At 40.0% G+C, this 21,766-nt stretch overlaps 1 protein-coding gene across 1 annotated transcript in view; it reads right to left on the minus strand.

Moving 5' to 3' along the window:
- Positions 1 to 3,393: 3,393 nt before the first annotated feature.
- Positions 3,394 to 21,766, minus strand: part of LOC124130920 (bone morphogenetic protein 1-like) — a 72,991-nt gene continuing 54,618 nt past the window's right edge. The window contains exons 10-18 of the mRNA XM_046493979.2: positions 21,012 to 21,207; positions 17,291 to 17,413; positions 16,118 to 16,278; positions 11,999 to 12,182; positions 11,479 to 11,604; positions 9,683 to 10,024; positions 9,046 to 9,223; positions 8,544 to 8,616; positions 3,394 to 7,365 (exon numbers count right to left, since the gene is read on the minus strand). Of these exons, the coding sequence (XP_046349935.1) occupies positions 7,204 to 7,365; positions 8,544 to 8,616; positions 9,046 to 9,223; positions 9,683 to 10,024; positions 11,479 to 11,604; positions 11,999 to 12,182; positions 16,118 to 16,278; positions 17,291 to 17,413; positions 21,012 to 21,207 (1,545 nt within the window). The 3' untranslated portion in view covers positions 3,394 to 7,203. The remainder of the gene's footprint in view (positions 7,366 to 8,543; positions 8,617 to 9,045; positions 9,224 to 9,682; positions 10,025 to 11,478; positions 11,605 to 11,998; positions 12,183 to 16,117; positions 16,279 to 17,290; positions 17,414 to 21,011; positions 21,208 to 21,766) is intronic.

The raw sequence follows: 21,766 nt of genomic DNA on the forward strand, positions 1-21,766 counted from the left end.
TGCAATCGGCAATATACCAGCTGTACCATATTCATCGTACCCTGTACCTAGAAAATTGAAAAAGGTGGCGCTTATTAAAACCATACACAAGTGAAATTTGTTTTTAGATAATGAGCAGTTCGGGGAAAAAAGTAAGTTCAAACATCGATGAAATTCAAACGTTTTCAGTAAGAGTTACTTGCAATCAGGGGCGGTCGGGTAGCCTAGTGGTTAAAGCGTTTGCTCGTCACGCCGAAGACCCGGGTTCGGTTCCCGACATTGGTACAATGTGTGGAACCCTTTTTCTGGTGTCCTCCGCCGTGATATTGCTGGAATATTGCTAAAAGCGGCGTAAAACCATACTTACTCACTACTTGCAATCATAAATGCCCCTCTTACACTCTGTTATTTGTAAAAATCTGTAATATGCACAAAGAAATACAGCAGACTGTCATATAGTTGGTCAGGGAGTGTTTTATATGGTTAATACCATATATGTATTGAAAGATGGAGCAAGGGAGACTGCCTTCGTGGGTCTATTGGTAGAGTTGAAGGTCCGGGGTTGGATCCCTGGCAGCATCATACCAAAAGACGTTAAAAGATGGTACTTGTGGCGACCCTGTCTGGCGCTCGGCATTAGGTGCTGAAACAAAGACTGGTTGGCTCAGTCAGAATACTCTGAGGGGGGTATTCATGTTAAACTGTGACATGGTATCTCAGTGTGCTAGCACTAAAAATCGGCATCAGTCTGCATGCTTGCACGTACGCATGCACCACACCACACCAAACCACACCAAACCACACCACACCAGGGCAAGTCACAGAGCATCCCAAACTTTGAGCATTGAACGTTATGCATTGGTTTCTTTGTTAGAAATGACCTTTGAATCCCCAATATGTATGGAGATGTATACCACTCAAAACAAGTTAAGAACACCAACACGTTGGAAGGTACCGGTAGTGTGTGGCAATACCCTACCAAACAATCAGGTGTTCTTAAACTTCTTTTGAGTAGCATACATCCATTTCATGATTCGAGGGTCATTAGTAACATGTATTACACATTTAAGTACCTGGTATTCTTAAGTCTTCACAAGCCTCGCCCAACATGGTATATCCTGGATAGGTGATCAAAAGTCAGGTAAAGCATGTAGAAGTCAGGTAAAGCAATGTTAAGTGGAGTTGTTCTTGCAGTGTGCATTATGATCTATCTGTATCGTGTAAATCTGGTCTGGACTGGTCAGTCAGTTTATTGTATGTTAGCGGGGTAGTCATGTTAAACTGCGGCATGGTATCTTAGTGGGTTGGCACTATAAAACGGCATTAATCTGGACCTGTAGACCCACACCGCACATCGCTATATAAGTTGTAATAATCGATAAACACCATCTCACCTCACCTTAGCATGCCTTAATTGTCAGACAGGATTTCATTAGGGACCACAGTATAAAGTGTTGATGCTCTATGCATCAGGATAAATGTTATTGTCTTGACCGGGCAGAGTTGTCCCCCTTTGACTACACCACTATCACTGTACTGACCAAGTTTTAAGTGTTGATCTTGGACCTGAGTGATCTTGTCCAAAGGGAGGGGGGGGATCGGGGAGGGATTACAGATGGCCCCTTTTTTGAGACACCTTACATGTTAGCTGTGCCTTCTCAAGTAACTTCATGACTTGGGGATTATATGCACAGATACTCAAACCGTTTTCTAAATCCTGGATTGCCAATCAATGCAAATTTTTCATTCAGTTGCAACAAGATGAGAAATGAAGATTCTTTCAATATATGGTATTACCTGGTACTAACAATTTATGGCAGATCCGAATTTGGTAAGGCCTCGCAGATTATCATTGTGACGTTTACACACCACTTGCCTTTATTGTTTTAAAAAAATGTGAATATGCATGCCAAATACGATTATATTTGCATCATGCGTACCACACTGCCGAGTCCCAAATATCCTCTAATTGGCCATGGAATCCTGCACACCAAAAGGATGGCAGTGTTGTAATTGATATCAAAAGACATGAGGGTGAGATTCTGTTTCCACTTGATCCTCATTTATGACCTGGTTAGTACATGTCTTCGTATCCCAATTGTGTAGATCGATGCTCATAATGTCAATCACTGGATTGTTTTGTCAGAAACCATTATTTACAGACTGCTGTCATATAGTTGGACTATTGCTGTAGTTGTTCCTGTATGTACTGCAATCAAGCATGATTTTCTTTCTAACTTCCAGGTACTCCATCCTCTATATCTCCAGGGCTCACAATTCAGTTACCTATACGAGTCTCTGGATCCATTTCCATGGTTCCCATGATCTCAAAGAACCCGTGTTTGAGTTGCATTAACCAGTTTGATTTGCTGCTCTGCTCAGTCTTTTTTTCGGTTTGCTCTGAGGAAATGGTGGAGAAAGGGCCTGCTTCTGTTTTACAAGTACTTGCAAACACCTCGAGTTAATAACTGTTTTTTTCTTAATCCCTCTCCAAAAGGCCTATATAAACCGATTCTTGAAAAAACAATTGCAAGTTTTTGAATATCTGAGAACAAGATTATCATGTCAGGTGTAGATCTCAATTCGATATCAATATCACTAAATGCCAGATATTTGTTTGGACGTACACTCAAAGACTCCTCTCGTAAACTATTCTGCCACTAAACACTTGAATTCCTTTGTCACAATTAGCTAGCCTCTCACTGATGCGATATATATATCTGCTTAACTGTTAATATTTTTAAACCGGCCTTTCTAAATAATAATGTTATATTTGTTTCATAAATGTTTTTTTCCCGTTTGTTATATCTTATAGTAGCCCAGGGCCCAGGTTGTCCTGTGCATAGTTGCTTCCCTTAGTTGTGTCAGGATACACTGATCACTCCATACATAAAATCTATGAATATATTGTAGAATGATAACATTAGTTTTAATGGACACAGACAGTCACTTTGTGTGCGTAATATTCCATCTATATGATGGCAGCCTGTAAATAACCAAAGCTGGAGCATACAATTCAGTGATTTATACTGAGAGATGATCCCCGCCGTCGGGTTAGATGCCACGCCATCAACAAAGTCACTGAATCTGACCACTGGACCCATTAAGTTCGCCTCTTAAGACCAGCATAGATTGCTGGGGACAAATTCTAACCAGGATCCTCACAGGGGTGTGGACCTGTGTGTTCCTCTAGATCCTGGTGCATCATTGTTCCCACACTTACATCATAAGTTGTAGAAGTACACATACTGACACCGAGCCAACCAGCGCCGGGCAGCGTAACAAGTACTATCTTTTAACATCATTTGGTTAAATGTGGTCAGGGGATCGAACCGCTGACCTCCAGCTCTCCGGGCAGATGCTCCATCCACTACGCCATGGAGATGGTCAAAGTATTAAAACACAACACCAAAGTTAAAACGCTGTACATGTTTTATTGATGGTATCAAATACGACTTTTTTAACTGTAAATTCACATCCAAAAGTGCTTCAAATGTAAAACGAAGACAAGTAGTCTAAAAACGATCTGCCATCACAAAACTTGCTACATTAGTCATATGGTACAACAACCAATAGAAATGAGGCTTCCCTAAGGACATGAAACAACACTCACGGACAACATCACTGCCATAGAGCTACATCCCTGACTAAACCTAATGTACAGCAGCAGCATGATGGGAGAAGGCGTTATCACGGACTCGGGCAAAGGAGCATCATGTCGATTATTGAGGGCCGTCTCACAAAGACAGCACTATGACAATCTTCGACAACACAGTAGCGTTAAGACTGCTTTGTGGAAGCATTCCCTACAGCAATCTCAGCGCTAAGACTGTCACAATTTCCATTCTCTAACAGAGCATTAACAGTCATAGCGTCAAGATTGCTTTTTGCTTAAAGCGATCTCAGTGCTGGGAGAGGCACATCGTCCATGCTTTAACAGAACCTTACAAAATAGACAAAGGTTCATCGATAACAACTTCTATACTGTACGGTATTTAACAACATTTCCTTGCTTGATAACGGTATTAGGATCTATACAGAAACGTTGCTATTACAATATAACAAAGAAGTTGTTTTTCATAAACCTATGTCTACTTGTCATCTGTCAACTTCTCAGAAGTGCCAAGCAAACTGTAGAACCATACAACATTCGTAGAGATTGCTTTCAGTGATCTTAGCCCTAAGACTGTCGCAATTCTCAATCTCTGTCAGAGACTTACAATGGTCATAGAGCGAAGATTGCTTTTCGAGAACCTCTGCTCACAGCGATGTTAGCCCTAAGACTATCGCAATTCTCAATCTCTATCAGAGACTTACAATGGTCATAGAGCGAAGATTGCTTTTCGAGAACCTCTGCTCACAGCGATCTTAGCCCTAAGACTATCGCAGTTCTCAATCTCTAACAGACACCATGGACCTTGTGCTTCACTTTGTAGAAGTAACATCGGTTACCTTAGAATAATCGTCACTAACAAACTATGTCCCCAAAAATAACTGATGCCAAGTTGAAAATGAGAAATGGTACTTTGGAGGTTATGAATGAACAAAATAATATTCAATGCCCCATTCCATCCTTGTGGAACAAGTGAGTGAGGTTGGTATTATGCCATGTTCAGAATATTGCCAGCCTTATCTCCATGGGGACTCCCCAGAATTGACTTCCCACTGTACCCCCACACAGAACTGAACCAGGAGTGATGACCTGAACTACTGGGCTAGCCCGCCACCTCCTTCATTCGACCCTTCCCCTCTCAGCTGTTTCAGCATCAGGTACGGATGTACCTGTGGTAATTATCTCTATGCTGCCACCTATAAGCGATTTTCATTTTAACATCACGGACGTTTATCGGGAGCAGCGCAAACATACGGTTACCTCAGCTTAAGCTGATGAAACAGCTTTGTTCCTATTGTTCGTATCATGAAGAAGGCAGCTTGTGTGTCATGTACCAAGCACAACATTAAGCATCCCCATTTGTAATCATTCTTCACAGCTTCAGTTCTTGAAAGATTCCTGATTGTGAACTGCAGACTGACGGAGATGGGGGTGTGGGGATCTGGGGGCGTGGATCCATGGGGTGGGGATCCAGGGGCGTGGATCCAGGGGGTTGGATCCAGGGGTGCACATCCCTCTTTTTGAAACATACTAAACTCTTTTACATTTGGAAGTTTTATAGGTAATTGTTAAGTGATATCTTTTCCCCAACAGGAATTGCTAAATAAAAAAATGCACAGATACATTTTCCAAAAAGATGGATCCACAGTATTCAACACTTGACTGCACCCTGGTAGCCATGATTCTGCCACGCTGGACCCTTAATGTTTGTGACATGATGAAACATATCTACAGATTGCACAAACTTTATGTGGAGACCCCTTCATGTACAGAGATTGTTTACAATTCAGTTTTTCTCATGTCGCTTCCTTTCCCATCCTTAAGTAATAGGCCCTGCCTGCTTTAGTTGTATATAGTGATATTGTTTCTGACTTGTATTCCTTCTGTACACAGACTGAAATAAGCCAACGTCAAATATCAAAATATATAAAAATCATTGTTATAGAATGATGTACAATGACTAAGCATGTCATTCATTTCATGTTTATGCTTCTTGAAGATTTGAATTACATCAATAAAATCTGTAAAATTCACTTAAATTTAGAATTTGTGTGTGTTAAAATCATTTCTATACAGTTTTAACATGTTCATAAAACATTAAAATAAAATTTCAGCTCACACATTTATGTAATATGGAAAATTACAAAATGTTTTACAAAGCACTAATTTAAATATCACACTGTTCAGAAGATATCCAAAACCTTGTCAGGATTTAGATTAAAATCTGTTCTGCTGCTGTTTCACAGATGCTAAAACATCAACAACATTTAAATGAGTTAAATGATAAACCTGTTTGCTGCAGACTCGGCAAGCACCATATTGTTAAAGCTCACATCCTATGGAGGTTGTGAGCTGGTCAAATACTAAATTATGCTCAGAATACACAAAATTGCACCAAAACACTAACAATAAGCCTCACTAACACAAAAATCACCCAAAGTCTTAAGACCTGGACACAACCATTGTCTTTTCGATGTGAAACAATAAACATTTATCCCCATCACATAAAATGAACCCTCTCGTGCCATACATGGACTCCCTCCCTCATTTGTTGAAAATAACTGTCTGATGTTATCTAATACTTAACCTGCTTTTTTCAAAAGCCTGGCTTTTAGACAAAATTATTGCTTTTTTAAAAAAAAAACAACTTTGCAAACTAGTTTTACAATTAAAAAAATTATTTTTTGGAAAAAAAATGTATATAAAAGTGTATAATTTTTTGTTCCTTATTATTTCTGAACATACCATGTCCAAAGTTCCTTTGAATGTTTGTGTTAGAGAGGCTTCCTGCTGACTCCTACTATATACAAGGGTGCCATTCCGTGAAAGTCAGGTCAAAATGAAATTAGCATTTTGATGCATTTTTTGTTTAGCAAATCAATAAACTTGATCCGAATCTGCCTTGATTAAATATGAGTTTTTCTTCTCGAAAGTATCAAACATTCTCTCCGTACAAAAACTCTACAATCACAGAACTTATTTCAAGCTAAAGGCCTGTGTATAAATCGGGTAAACCATTTTCCGATCAGTAAAGCCGTGATGACTTTCACAGGTAGCAGCTCTGATGTTATGTACACAGTAACCATGGTAACATCAATAACAAATACAGATGACAATATACAAACGTATTGAGCTATAAACATACTCTCACAGCACTCTTCTGCTTAAAATGAAGTCCCATTTTCAACTCCTTCCTCCATTTCGTCACTCAGCTGCAGGCGTGTTTGAGTATTATACGAGAGCGTCCGTCCAAGTGTGTCCCAATTTTACACCAATCAGGCGGCCAGACTGTTTGTCTAGCCGAGAACCCAGACCAACAGACAACACATATGAATATTCATACACTCTAAATGACGCACATCTCTGAACCTATGGTTTTGGAACTTACCATTCCAATATTTTGATTCCACTCTTAAAATGGCTAGCACTGAACTCATAGACATCCATGAAGAAATAGTTTGTCATCTTCATTTTGACAACTCCTGACACCAACCCTGCCCTATTTTTTGTAATATCAGCTGTTGTGTTGTTGCCATGACAATGGTGGAAGATGGTGCCGAGGCTTGCGCCGAACTGGCAAGAAATTGTTGGTGAACTATTTCAGTTCAGGCTCACTGGAACTCTGTCTCCAACTCTTTGACAGTGTCGAACGTCTGTGTATTGGAGTTATCCTCCAATCTGTAAGTTCCAAAGAAGCCCTTGGAGTTGAGCGTATCGTCCGACTTAAAGCGGATCATCAGCGTCTCTCCTGATGACATTATGTCGTCTGGGATCTGTAAAGCAATTTATACAAATATGTACTCAGAGAGTTTTTTAGCAATGTTCCTGCGATATGCAAGGGACACAAGACACAGGATTCACACACTCATACTCATGTGGGGAACTGAACCTGTGCATGATGAGTTTTAATATCCCTTTTTCCTATTACCAGATCTGTGAGGGTCATGAAATGTACTTCTATCTTCCTCATTCAATGCCCATGCAGTCTATTTGGATAAGGAAGGAATATTAAATAAAAGAATGCATATTGTTTTATGCTCAACAGTTAGCCATGTCCCAGCTATATCCTGATAGCTGGATTTCCCAATTTGACGCATCAGCGACAAAAATAATGTCTGATGCAATTCTTATTTTGACTTGTACCACATGTTCCCGGTTATTTCAAGGGAACAATTGACTTGCCTCTGCATGTGTGTGACAGGTGCCCCCAGTGGAACAGGATATGCGCACCATGTTTCGAATACCTGGTACATGTATCACTATTTGATAGTGATTCATAGATACATTCTCATGACATAACTGGACTTGTACAATGGACACAGCTTTTAATGGAAATTTCATATGATTTGATAGGGTTTTTGCCACTTTTATTTATATAATTCAGTCCAGGTCAGGTAATCCAGTGGTTGACAGGACGAGCAATGTCCTTGTGGTTTGATGTAATGAGGATGGAAAGGATTCATAAGGTGAAATTATGAAGCCAATGAAGTGTAGATAATGTCAGACAGAAATTCCAATAATACATTATGTAAGTACTTTTTTATGTAATACTTCAGAAACTTGGCAGTCCTTGACCTATGCAGATCTAGATTGTTATTAACCATTTCGTAAACAGCACACACTGATGTTCATCGAAATGCCAAAATGCCTAATAACCCAGGCTAGTGCCAGCCGTTTCGACACGACCCATGTCTCCCTCCACAAACAAAGGACCAACAAGGTCACTGTAGAAAGCCCTGAGCAGTTAGCATTTTAATGAAGAGGCCATGATCAATTCTGGATCATATCATGATCAGCTGGTATAATACAAACCCTACTGGTTTAACTGTAGCTTATTTACTCACTGAGTGGATTGACTGTAAACAGGTCACTGACTCATTTATTTCGTTTTACGACTGAATGTAGGAATTACTTGTAACACAGGCGTGTTTATTACAGAGGGACTACTCACTGTAGCACCACAGTGTCTGCCCAAGGTGGGGCTTGTGTCATGGGCACCGTCAAACACCTCGATGGAGTCGTAGCTGAAACCAAAACCAAAACATTTAGGTGTTTCATAAAGAGTAATGTAGACTCATCACATATCTATTACAGAGACGAAAGAGGTTTCTTTCCTTGCCTTTTGCAATTGAAGTAGTAAGATTTTAAAGAAATTTGTGTTGTAATATTTGGCCCTGCCCTGTCTGTCTCAGAGATACTAGACTCTGGAGTAGATTAGTGGTTTCAATCTCACACGAGAACAATGTCGGAAGCTCATTTGTGTGATTCAGATCTCTATGAGCCTCCACTGATGAGCCTCCACTGATGAGCCTCTCTCACAGTGAGCCTCTTCTCACATGAGCCTCCTCCCATATGAGCCTCCACCCCTATGAGCCTCTCTCCCAGTGGCCTCTACCACTGTGAGCCTCCCCGCAGTGAGCCTTATCCCCCATGTCTCCTTCCCTCCTCCTCACCCACAGTCTGTCTCCTCCTCCACCTCGAACTCCACGAAGTGGAACCTGATGTGGTAGCCCTCCCTGGCCTGGATCGTCCACTCACACTCCTCTCTATTGTCGTAGTGCTGGTCGCCATATTTGGCATGTGAGAACAGGTTCTGATTGTTTTTTGTAGCAACAAGGTGACCGCCACAAACTACAAGAGAAGAGGAAGCATGTGGTGGATTAATGTAACTGGGACATCCAACATCCCTACATTGTCTTAGGGCTTATTAAAGAACACTTTATACATAAATCCCAATATCTGTCTTTCAAAGTAGTCATGACCCATCAGATTATCTCCCCTTGCCTAGTACAGGCTTGGGTTGCATGGAGAAAAGATGAAAAGCATGTGAGAAAAACAAACTTTTAACATGTTCACAATCACAGCATAAACCATCTGGATTTTTCAACACAAGTCATCTCAAGATGAAGTTAATGCAGACCAACCCATCATAAAATTACAAAAATAGGACAAGTTATCGTTTTCCTCAAATGCAAAACACTTTCTCAATTCTTTTTAAAACAAAATCGTAAATCCATTCCCAAAATGTTTTCTCATAATCACAAACCAACATCAACAGCTCATTGTAACGAAGCTGGAGGCTTGTCTCACCTGATTCGTGTTCAGCATGGAATCCCTTGCGTTGAACTGACGCATCCGAGTAGAACACCATGTACATCCTATTCCCACTGGAGGTGATCGGATCTGGTTGTTTACTCCCGCAGAATTTACCCAGACTTCTTGCGCTGTTATCGTCTCCATCGAACACGATGATGTGGTCGTACGTGCACTCCTGATGGGGCTCCAACTCGAAGTCATGGAAGGTGAGCTTAATTCGGTGGCCGGGTTTCGTTGTGAAATGCCACACACAGTCTTTCCGACTGGGGTAGAAGTTGGGCCAGTTCGGGCTGCTGATTTCACCGTAGGGGTCGGAGATCTCATGTTGACAGCCACCTGTCAATCAAGGAAGTAAACATCAGCCGAGGATTGTCAAACAACAACTAAAGAGAAAAGGAGGGATGTTTCTGTCCAAAGTGTGTTTGGAGGATAAATATTGTATTATAATGGCTTTCTGATTGTTTGGCTAGACCTTGTTTAGCTCATAAGCTCCATCAGATACACCTAGTGTTCCTAGAACTCACACTTGCACAGTTTCAGGAATACTTTCTTGGAATACTGACATTCTTAAAATGATGAAGGACAAAGTGATCAATATCCCCTGCCCTCTTGTGCATTAAATCACAAAACGTATGTCGCATACCTCATCATACCCAAAAATGGTTAACCCAAAAGCTTGCGAGTACAACTGACATTATGACTGATGGCTAAACCAAATGATCTCCTCAATTATTTAACATGCTCCCAGTACGTATCAGTATAATTCATACATTTTCTTATGTGTTATAATCTCATGTTATGGACATGGTCGTGAAACATGTCAGTTTCGTAAAAGCAAAAATCATTCTCAGTAAGATCATGTCTGTCAAAGTAAAAATATCCAATATTATTTATAGAGACACTTTTCCTCTAAAAACAATACACCAAGGTAGGGCCATTTTTGATAATTTTAAATATCTTTTGTTTGAACTTAAAACACATCTAAAATCATTCTGCAAGAAACATCCATGCATGATGTTAACAGCACGTGTGCTGAATGGTCATAAATCTGTTTCACTTGACCTTGTGCAATGGACATATGTTAATTTCATAACAAAGTTATCCCAGTGGTATAAAGGAATTCCAGACAGCAGTTTTCAGCGTGACGGACATTATTTAAGTAACTTTTAATGCCATTCACATGTGTTGTGAAGCGTACATACACAAGTGCTCATTGCATCAGCAGTGTGTTTGGTGTGAAAACATTCTTTTATTTACATGAATGATATCCTGGCATGCCAAATGTCTTAAAAAGGAGACGTTTTTTCTTGAAGATTCAACTTGCATATGTACAACATGGTATATAGTGCTTTCTGACATTTGAAAGGGGTTTGGGTGCGCCCTGCATATTCACCAAGTCGCCATCTAAATGTAATTATAACAGTGATATAAAATCAGATCCTAATATTCATACAACATCAGTGTCCAATTTAGGTAATTTTACTAATGCTGATTCTGTTGGTTCCATAAAGTTACATCTAAACTATACATCAAGTTAAAATAACAAGACAGTAATGTATTATGTTATCTATATCATGTTTGTTGCTATTTTATGAGAATTATCCTGGGGCTAAATGTAATGTGTGCTGAAAACTTGGATATGGACCTCCATCGTACTTAGACATTACACCATGTGAGTGAGTAAGTTGCGTTTTATGTTGATTTGAGCAATATTTGAGCAATATTTGACATTATGCATCATGCCAAATCTATTGTCAGAAGAATCTCAAGTCAAGACATGGCTTGCCCACCTTCTTTACAGTCATGCTGGTTCTCGTGTAGTGTGAATCCGTTGTAGCAGGCACACTTGTAGGAGCCCACAGTGTTCTTGCAGATGTGCTGGCACCCGCCATTCTCCACGGCACACTCATCCTTGTCTAGATAAAAAAAACAATGTGATATTGTTCAAAATGATAATTTTTTAAAGTACTTATTTTCGTAAATTCTGAGAAATGGGAAAATTTTATACCAATTGGGAACTTCTTTCACTATCATTTGCTGAGGGCCGAATATTGGCCTCTTCGCAGGTTTAGATAAATCCCCTAAATGAATCACCACTATCTTTTTTGTTATTGAACAGAATTCTAAAATTTCTCTTTGAATTTGTTTAAAGAGTGGTCTTTTTTTCTACACATTTTCTATATATTAAAATTGTTTTGCTGTAAATGATAGCTAGTTTGGTTTAATGATTGAATAAAAAAGGATAAGATTGAAAAAGAGTATTTAGGAAAGTGACTGATGTCGTCTTTAGACGTAGAAACGCTTGCTCACCTGTCATGTATTTGGCCATGAAGCCAGACTTCTGGACTGAGTTGTCAGAATTGAACTCTATCCTCAGTGTGTTGACCTCGGAGGTGACAGTGGTGGGTAGGGAGGCACCACAATAAACGCCATGGAGCTTGGACTCTTTGCCCACTCCGCTGCTGACTCGCACCGAGTCGTACTCACAGTCACGCTGGAACACAGACATTGGACCTGAATAGACGGAGAGTTTCATGCCATTGTGGCAACAACATCAATACTTTGTTGATTAACTCTGCACCCAGTAACATTCCAGCCGTATGATGATGTTTAATTGATCGAGTCAGAGCCAGACAATCCACTGATTCAGATTATGAGCCACCTGCCATGCTGTCGGGGTACGATGACATGCAATGAACCAAGTCACCAAGCGAGACCACCCGATACATTAAGTCACCTCTTACGACAACACGGGTTGCTGGGGACCTATGTTAACACAGAATCGCCACGAGGGAATATCAATACTACCCTGGACCCTGTACAGTCCCTTGGACCCTGTACAGTACCTTGGACCCTGTACAGTACCTTGGACCAGGCAGACCAGAGGTCGAGGGTGAGAGTTCAACTGCAAGTAGCAGATCCATGCACTGCAGGTTAACAAGTGCTGACCCATGTGGACAACCAGTAAAACCAAGGTCATGAGTGTGAAGACCAAACGCTGTACCTACTAGTCTATCCCACCTCTGTTTAACCCAAGGTATCCATGTTTAACTGCAGATTTGTATCTGAGTAGGGTATTAGTTTGGACTCATACTAGCAGCCAGCCACCCACCCTCAGACACACACACGGACACGGACACACACACAGACAGACACACAGATGGACACAGACACAGACACACACAGAGACACACACACACACACACACAGACACACATACACAGACACAGACACACATACACAGATACACAGACACACACACACAGATACACACACAGACACAGACACAGACACAGACACGGACACACAGACACACACACAGACACACGGACACAGACACGGACACGGACACACACAGACACAGATATACACACGGACACAGACACAGACACGGACACAGACACAGACACACGAACACGGACACACACAGACACAGACAGACACACGGACACAGACACAGATATACACACGGACACAGATATACACACGGACACAGACACAGACACACGGACACAGACACAGACACGGACACACACAGACACAAACACACGGACACAGACACAGACACACGGACACAGACACACGAACACGGACACACACACAGACAGACACACAGACACACGGACACAGACACAGATATACACACGGACACGGACACAGACACAGACACATGGACACACACACAGACACACACACACACACAGACACGGACACGGACACACACAGACACAATCACACGGACACAGACACAGACACACACACACTTCGTCGCAATGTAAGTGTAATATCCCCATTTCACCTCCATTTTAACACAAAGGGATGAAAAGTGGCCAGTTATGTATATGAGCATGTTAATCTTGTCCTGCTATATAAGACCTTGACCTTCTAGTTTAATGAAAAGCTTTGATCCATGTTGGACACAGGTCTGCTCTGGTAATACCCAGCATGCATTGTTTTTTTCAGAGCGATGACTCAGTTGTGTCATCATAACATGTGTTTGAAATAGAAACTGTTAATGTCATGCTCTTTTCACATTATCACTGTTGATTTCACAAACACAGTTGTTTGGCATTAAACCTGCCTTATTTTTCTCTATAAACATAATGTAATTTGTCAGTTTCTAAGTCTCTCACTTTCTAACACTGAGTGGGTTGATGGGTGGGTGAGTGAGTGAGTGAGTGAGTGAGTGAGTGAGTGAGTGAGTGAGTGAGTGTGGGTGAGTGAGTGAGTGAGTGAGTGAGTGAGTGAGTGAGTGAGTCTGAGTGGGTTGATGGGTGGGTGAGTGAGTGAGTGAGTGAGTGTGGGTGGGTGGGTGGGTGGGTGAGTGAGTGAGTGAGTGAGGGTGGGTGGGTGGGTGAGTGAGTGAGTGAGTGAGTGAGTGAGTGAGTGAGTCTGAGTGGGTTGATGGGTGGGTGAGTGAGTGAGTGAGTGTGGGTGGGTGGGTGAGTGAGTGAGTGAGTGAGTGAGTGAGTGAGTGAGTGAGTGAGTGAGTGAGTGAGTGAGTGAGTGAGTGAGTGAGTGAGTGAGTGAGTGAGTGTGGCTGAGTGAGTGAGGGTGAGTGAGTGTGGGTGAGTGAGTGAGTGAGTGAGTGAGTGAGTGAGTGAGTGAGTGATGCAACAGTACTTCAGTGATGTCATTGTCAGTGTAAAAGCCGAAGAAAGCCATCACGCCATAGACATTGGAAAGATTTCCACCTGTAACTCGTGCTTTATGTTGGGCCTGGGTTAAGGCAACCTTACCCTAATCCGACCCCTACATTACTGATTTAATACTTCCAGCCATGAATTATGATTTTCTTAAATATCAAGGCAAAAGTTTAAAGGGTGCATCCAAAATAGTATTTTCCAATTTTCTTAGGATGGAAATTTCATTGTGAGATTTTCAGGTGAGGTGAAATGGGGTTTAACATCGTTTCCAAGATTATTGCACTTATATAGCAACGTGCATGCACATGTGAGTTAGGCTGCTTGTATTAGTCCGGACTAATGCCAGTTTTATAGTGCTAGCCCACTGAGATACCATGCCACAGTTTACCATGAATACCCCACTCAAGACACTGTATACTGACTCTGAGCCGACCAGTCCTTGTTCTGTACCCTTAATGCCGAATGCTAGGCAGGGTAACAACAAGTACCATATTTTAAAGTCTTTTGGTAAGACGTGGCCGGGGATCGAACCCCGGACCTTCTGCTCTCTGAGGAGATGCTCTACCTCTAGACCACAGAGGCGGTGAGAATTTCAAAAGAAGGCGTTTGGGCTATTCACTCCTCCCCTCTTGACCCACCTGTGTTTCAGGGACTCAATGAGATGCTGCATTTAAACATTAAACATTAAAGGTCACATTTTGATATTTGAACGCTTTAAAGTTTAATGTAACCAAATTGATTTTTATTAAAAATTACACTTTGAAGAATTTGTTATCAATAACATCCAAATCAATATTTACAAGGTTCAGTGTGAACTTAGATACACAGGTGGAGCCAGACTGATACTTACTGCTAGTGTTTCATGTCCAACACATATACCCTATAACATTAATTATGAAGAACTGACTGGTGTGGGATGTCAGCTGGGATGTCGGTTATGCATGAGTTTCAGCAGTTCGGTCTGACTGGTGACTCATCAAGGTAAGCACATCAATTATTAACAGTTAAAATTAACGCTTGTCAATTTCATTCAGCTGTGTCCCTGTTTAAAGCCAGGATAGTTATTTTCCATATCGAGTTTCTGTGGCATCCACAAGATGAGGTTTTATTTTTCACATTTCTACTTTCAAAAAACCTTGTTTATATTTTCCAACACTGCGGCATCTTGATGTGGTTTCAACAATTTAACTATACACTGTAAACTTGCCTTACACACATAATCTTAGGTTTTAGTGAGTGAGTGAGTTGGGTTTAACGCCGCTTTTGACATTATTCCAGTTATATCACGGCATGTCAGCTTAATTTGGAAGGAAAGTCTGCAGTGATGCAGGTCTCAGACGTTTCCCACTTCGGTGAAACCCACGAACCTAGAAACATAATCAGGGCGAACCGGGATTCGAACCCACAATCATAGGTTTCTGGCGTGCCCAAGTGCCTTAGACGACTGGGTCACCCGTGCCCCCTGTTAGGTTTTAGCATATAATACTCACAATAAAAAATGATATATATTCAAATAAGGAGGAAATATTACAAGGAACACTGTTTCTTATCTACTATCAACAGTTCTCAAACTTATTAGACATATTTTGGTCCCCCATAGCCGATGTGGTGATTGCATATCCTCAACATATCCTTAACATATATTGAGCCTTTATCAATATACTATGGAGGTAGTTTCCTGTTTCATGAAGACATTGTATATTTTTACAGATGTCAAAATTGACACCATTTTCATAACCGTTTGGCAGTTTGAAGTGATGGTGGAACCATGTATAAAACTTACATTGTTTCCTTCCAGGTCAAAGTGGGAGAAGTTGAGCATGATTCGGTACTGTTCCGGTGCCACAATCTGCCAAACACAGTTCTTGTTGGGGGGATACAGTTCTGGGAAGGAGGGGCTCTGGATGGTGCCGTTCTCCTGGTCAATGTAACCTCCACATGCATCTGTAACACACAATATATACATTGACAGGTCACCATTGTCAGCAATACCCAAAGACAGATCAGTGTTGTCAGTAAACACACAATACCCAAAGACAGATCAGTGTTGTAAGGAAACACACAATACCCAAAGACAGATCAGTGTTGTAAGGAAACACACAATACCCAAAGACAGATCAGTATTGTCAGGAAACACACAATACCCAATGACAGATCAGTATTGTCAGGAAACACACAATACCCAAAGACAGATCAGTTTTGTCAGGAAACACACAATACCCAAAGACAGATCAGTGTCGTCAGGAAACACAAACAATACATCTTCCTGAGGCAAGGGCGTTAACTGACCATAAAAGTCCAGTTTTCACCCTTGCCCAACTGGGCTGGAATTTCGGAGTTACACTTTGGCTGGACTAACAAGTCTTAATATTTTGCAAATCTTTTTATGTTTTTAATCAAGGTGAAAAATGGTTATCTTAAAAAAAATGTCACATACATTCATTGTAACACATCCTTGAAATTTCATATTCATCAGTTCTGTGTAATAGGTTAGTTTCTTGACAACTCAAGGTTTGTTTATTCTAAATATAAAACTTCACAGGCATAATAACTGACATTTCATGTGTTTCAGGGCATGATTTGCTCATACACAAGCTGTTTTTGTTTTAAGTGATATTCTGGCCTTTTCCATAACATTTTTTAAAAAGATAATTTACACTGACATTTGCATTGCCGAAGTATATGGTTAGCTGGCCTTTATCACAACACTCTCACATTACAACAATTAAATTCAAACACATTTGTACATTTCACAGGTGTCAATTACTCGATTTTACTAAATTTACAATTCCACAGAAGAAATCTGCATCACAAATAGATGCAAATTCATCCATAATGAGATTCGAACAATTGTTTTAAGATAATTAAGACAGACTGACATTAAAATTGACGACATAATAACTTACATCTGAATTTGACCACACTTAATTGACATTTATACTATAAATATTGTCACCTTCACATCTCTTTCCATCTGAATGAAGCTCGTAGCCGATCCTACACTTGCACTTGAAACTTCCCAGGGTGTTCACACAGATGTGGTCGCAGCCATGAACGTCGGTCGCACACTCGTCGTATTCTGAAATGATATGTCCTTGTAATGACAAATATCATAGCAATGTGATTCAACAATTCGCATTCTGAGAACAGAAAGCAGTTGTATATACATATTAATACAAGTCCTTATTTTTGTTAGCTCACCCGAACGGGGTTCATATAATAATAAACAAATAAATATCAAATAATTTTGTGGCAAGTAAGGATAAGATATATGGATGAACAACTTTTTTATTACAATTAGGAGCGATGTATCAGTGTAGGTTCTAACACTGTTATCAAGCTTGTGATTTTGTGGCATTTACTTGGCTTACCAAGCAATGGTTTTCACATTTATGCTTCAAAGGCCGAAAGCAATTTAGGCCATCCCCCTGAACATACTACCATTTCCAGATTGGCTGATGACAGAAAGGGCGGGGCTTGTTTTGCATCATTGTTGTGTTGAATGATGTCACCGATTCTGTACTGTTGTCTACAGGTTTGTATGAGTTATTTATTAACTAAGCAGTCTGTGAAGTTATCATTGTTGATGATATATCAATAAGAATTCACTTCAATGTGTTTTTGCGTTTATGGAGTTTTAAACATAGAACCTGATTTACACAGTATGCACACCAGTTTCTACATACACCTCCTGACTTACCTGTTTCTTCCACAATATGACACAACTCAATAATTGTTTATTTGAAGTCGATTTCCCTCATAAAACAACTTGAAGAGTTTTTAAATACTTACAAACATAAAGGATGTTAAAAAGATAAACTCTTCCTTCTCAACTGTTTGTTTACTAGTGTAACATCAAGGGTTATCCGTGAAACAAGGTATCAAAAATCAAAAATCAATGAAAGAAATATTTTTTAAAAACCCAGAAGGTCAGGAGGTCAATCAAAGATTTCTATTCTGGCTGATGTTGATCAGCACAAGCCTCACCTCCAACTCATGTCTGTCTCGCAGACCATAGAGAATAAATTAAAAAAATGAATCCAACTCAAGTCTGAAATATTGTGGCAAGTCTAATTTGGTGTAGCCCCAAATTAAGCATTGTAGAAGTCCAGGCTCCATTTGGATTTTAATATTTTATTTTGAAGATATATATTTTTAATTAAGATAACTTTATTTCTGGGTCTTAATGTTAGTCTACATAACCTCAAACGCAGGATGTACAAATGTTGAAAGATGATGTAGATAACATCCTCAGTCTCAGCTTAGAACTGTGACTGTCACCATGATGCGACACAAAGGATTCCATTCAAACAATGGCTATTTGAATCACTTTACATAATTTAAAAGACAACGCCTTCATTGAATTCAAATACACTGACAAAAACAGTATCTTCCTCAATACTTCATCATGTTAACAGAACAAAATTAATTATTTACATGCACTAATCTTAGGATGAACACATAGTTCTATTATAGTAATATGAATAATTGAGCGTACTTTATCTTAATAGAGCCTCATAAGATAATAAAAATTCCATTCCAGCACTGAAACGCACTCATTAAAGGTGCAGAATAGTTACAATAGCACAAAGGAATATCCCAATGGCATTCTACTTCCTTAAATTCCAGTGCAGAAATTTCGATGAACTTCAATCATGCATTTAAATTATGCTCTAAAACATTAATAGAATAGAATACAGGCTAACGGCCTGGCTGTCTTGCACCCAACTCGTCGTGGAATTATAAAATTCACCAATCAATACCATCATGCCTTGCCATGTTTCTGTCTGCTTGAAAACAATCAAAGATGACACTGTGACACTCTATTGATTAGGATGATCAATTTTGGCAATATCTCTCATTTGATAATTACCATGTTTAATGCAATAAGCATCCTACCAGACATGGCCATCTTGTCATTCCCTTGTTAGTTACAAAATATTCTTAATCCTAATTAGAATTGTTGCAAGTAATTAGAATGATTGTTTGTGATTGACATTGTTTTAGATTAATGGGCAGACTCTGAGGGGATTTGTGGTTTAATGAATACTGCTGATTAAACAGACAAAATCCCTTTTTTATCTCTGAACCATAAAGCTGCTCTAGTGGTATGAACCCTGAAGAGTCATAGCACTGCATTCAGTTGGAGGAACAGTTCTTACGTGTCCCGCTTCTTTATGAAAACTTGTCACGAAAATCATCTACAATGGTAGATCATATAAAATCTCTTTCATGCACACAAATGTAAGTGTGGATATTATTCAGAGGGAATCTCTAACGGGTAATTCTGCAGTGTTACAATTTTTAGGCTGAAGGCCCCATTGTGAATGATCCTGCTTGAGTTCGACAATCAAAATGCTACCTTTCTTGTAGTCTTATTGTCTCCCATTTATCCTTTTTTATTACTTGACTTATCTAAAACTGAAAGTTGTAAGATGAAATGAAAATGAAAAAAAAATAAAAAAAATATGAGCTTCTACGGTGAAAACATGTAAATATATATGAAATTAATGTTTCCAATGACAAGTCAAAGGTACCTTTGCCACCAAAGATAAAAAAATATTTTTAAAACAACTAAAAGTAAAACTAAAAGTAAGTCTTGGGAAGAGAACAAACTATCCTTTGGATAAAAAAAAGTCTCCAAGCTTCCCACTCATGCACTAGGTTTAAATATAAATTTGTGATACTCGCATTGTTTTACTGTCCCTTGACACTAGGTATTATATTGTCTAAATGTATTTATTATTAACCTATAAGTTACTATATGGCTGGAAAAAATGTCGATGTGACTTTAGATTTTAACTCCCTCCCTCCCTCCCTCCCGCTGATGTGGGTTGTATGCTACATTTAACATGTCGACTACGGCACCAGTCCACCAGCCGCAGCACTTCGGAAGATTCAAGTTGGCTGCAGTAACTCTACACATGTTTGCAAACAGGACAAATAATGTATCTGGCGTCCTTATTAATTGATTTTAGCAATTATCAAAAGCCATCCTGTTTTCTCTTGTACGGTGCTATGGATTTCCCTTGCCGAGGTCCGCTGGGTCACGGCCCAGTAGTGATATCAGATCAATAGCATGCCTACCACCTCATGGAGCAATCACATTCACAGATACAGGGAGCAATTAGCTCATGTAATGCTAATCCACTGGTCAGTGCCGATAGAACGGATGGAAGAGGGGGTCTATCTGTTGGTCAGTGTGATGCTACTATCACAGCGGAGATTGGGTGGGTAGGGTCACACCCTAGTCATATACAGCAGCCCTGACTGACTGATTCTCAATCAGACAAACAAGGCAGCTTGGGTTGTATTCACCCCAGGGAGCTGAGAATTGCCTCCCTCCCTAATACACTGCATCCCCCTTTGAGAGAAAACAATTATAAATCTTGAAGCAGCAACCCGAAATAAATTTTATAATAATCTTTTTTAAAAGCGACAAAATCTTTTCCAAAATCAGAAGAAAGCTCTGCTTGAAGCAGAGTCTATCGTACATTTCCAACTATATCATGAGCATGTGTTTATGAATCTTTAGCAAATAGTGATGATACCAGGTGTTTGCAAAAAGGTCAGCATATCCTGCCCCAGTGGTGGCACCCAACATACATGCAAAGGCAAGTTTATTATTCTGAATAAAAAAACAAGAAATTGAAAGCAAAATAAGTTTTTCAAAATACCTTTAACAAAACTTGCAGCAAAGCCAGCTTTCTGTACGGATCCATCTGACACGAACTTGACATACAGCTTGTTGCTGGTTGACTTGATGTCTTCTGGGATCTTGTAGCCACAGTACTTCCCGATGAGTGTGGACATCTTATCATGGCCGTCACGTACCTCGAGATAGTCGTACACACAGTTGTCGTGATTCTCAATCTGGAAGGTAGCACATGGATTTTAAAGGTGAAATACCACATTCAATTACCTTGTTGACAGGAATATACTACCACTGAGAATATGTGCTTTTACCTTTGTTTTTACTCAAAGCCTATCTTCATAAAGACAACTGGAATTCATGCCGTGGCACCGATACAGGGAGGTAATATCAATCACAATGGGTTTGTTTGTTGGTTGTTTAATACCGAACTCAGCAATATTCCAGCTATATGATGGCGGTCTGTAAATAATCGAGTCTGGACCAGACAATCCAGTAAATGACATCAAGAGCATCGATCCATGCAATTGAGATACGATGACATGCATCAATCAAGTCAGCGAGCCAGGCCACCCGACCCCATTAGTCGCCTCTTACAACAAGCACAGTTACCTATGGGTTTCTGATGACCTATTCTTACCTAACCTGAATCTTCATGGATACAATCACAATAAATAAGCTGGTTTGTATGTAACTTATGATCAAGTGAATAAGTAAACAAGAAAACAATTTGTTTTGCCTCATTCTCATGTCAAATGGTAGAAACTTTTGCACAAAAAA

The sequence above is a fragment of the Haliotis rufescens genome, unplaced genomic scaffold, assembly GCF_023055435.1.
Source record: "Haliotis rufescens isolate VD_foot unplaced genomic scaffold, xgHalRufe1.0.p SCAF_20, whole genome shotgun sequence".
NCBI lineage: Eukaryota > Metazoa > Mollusca > Gastropoda > Lepetellida > Haliotidae > Haliotis > Haliotis rufescens.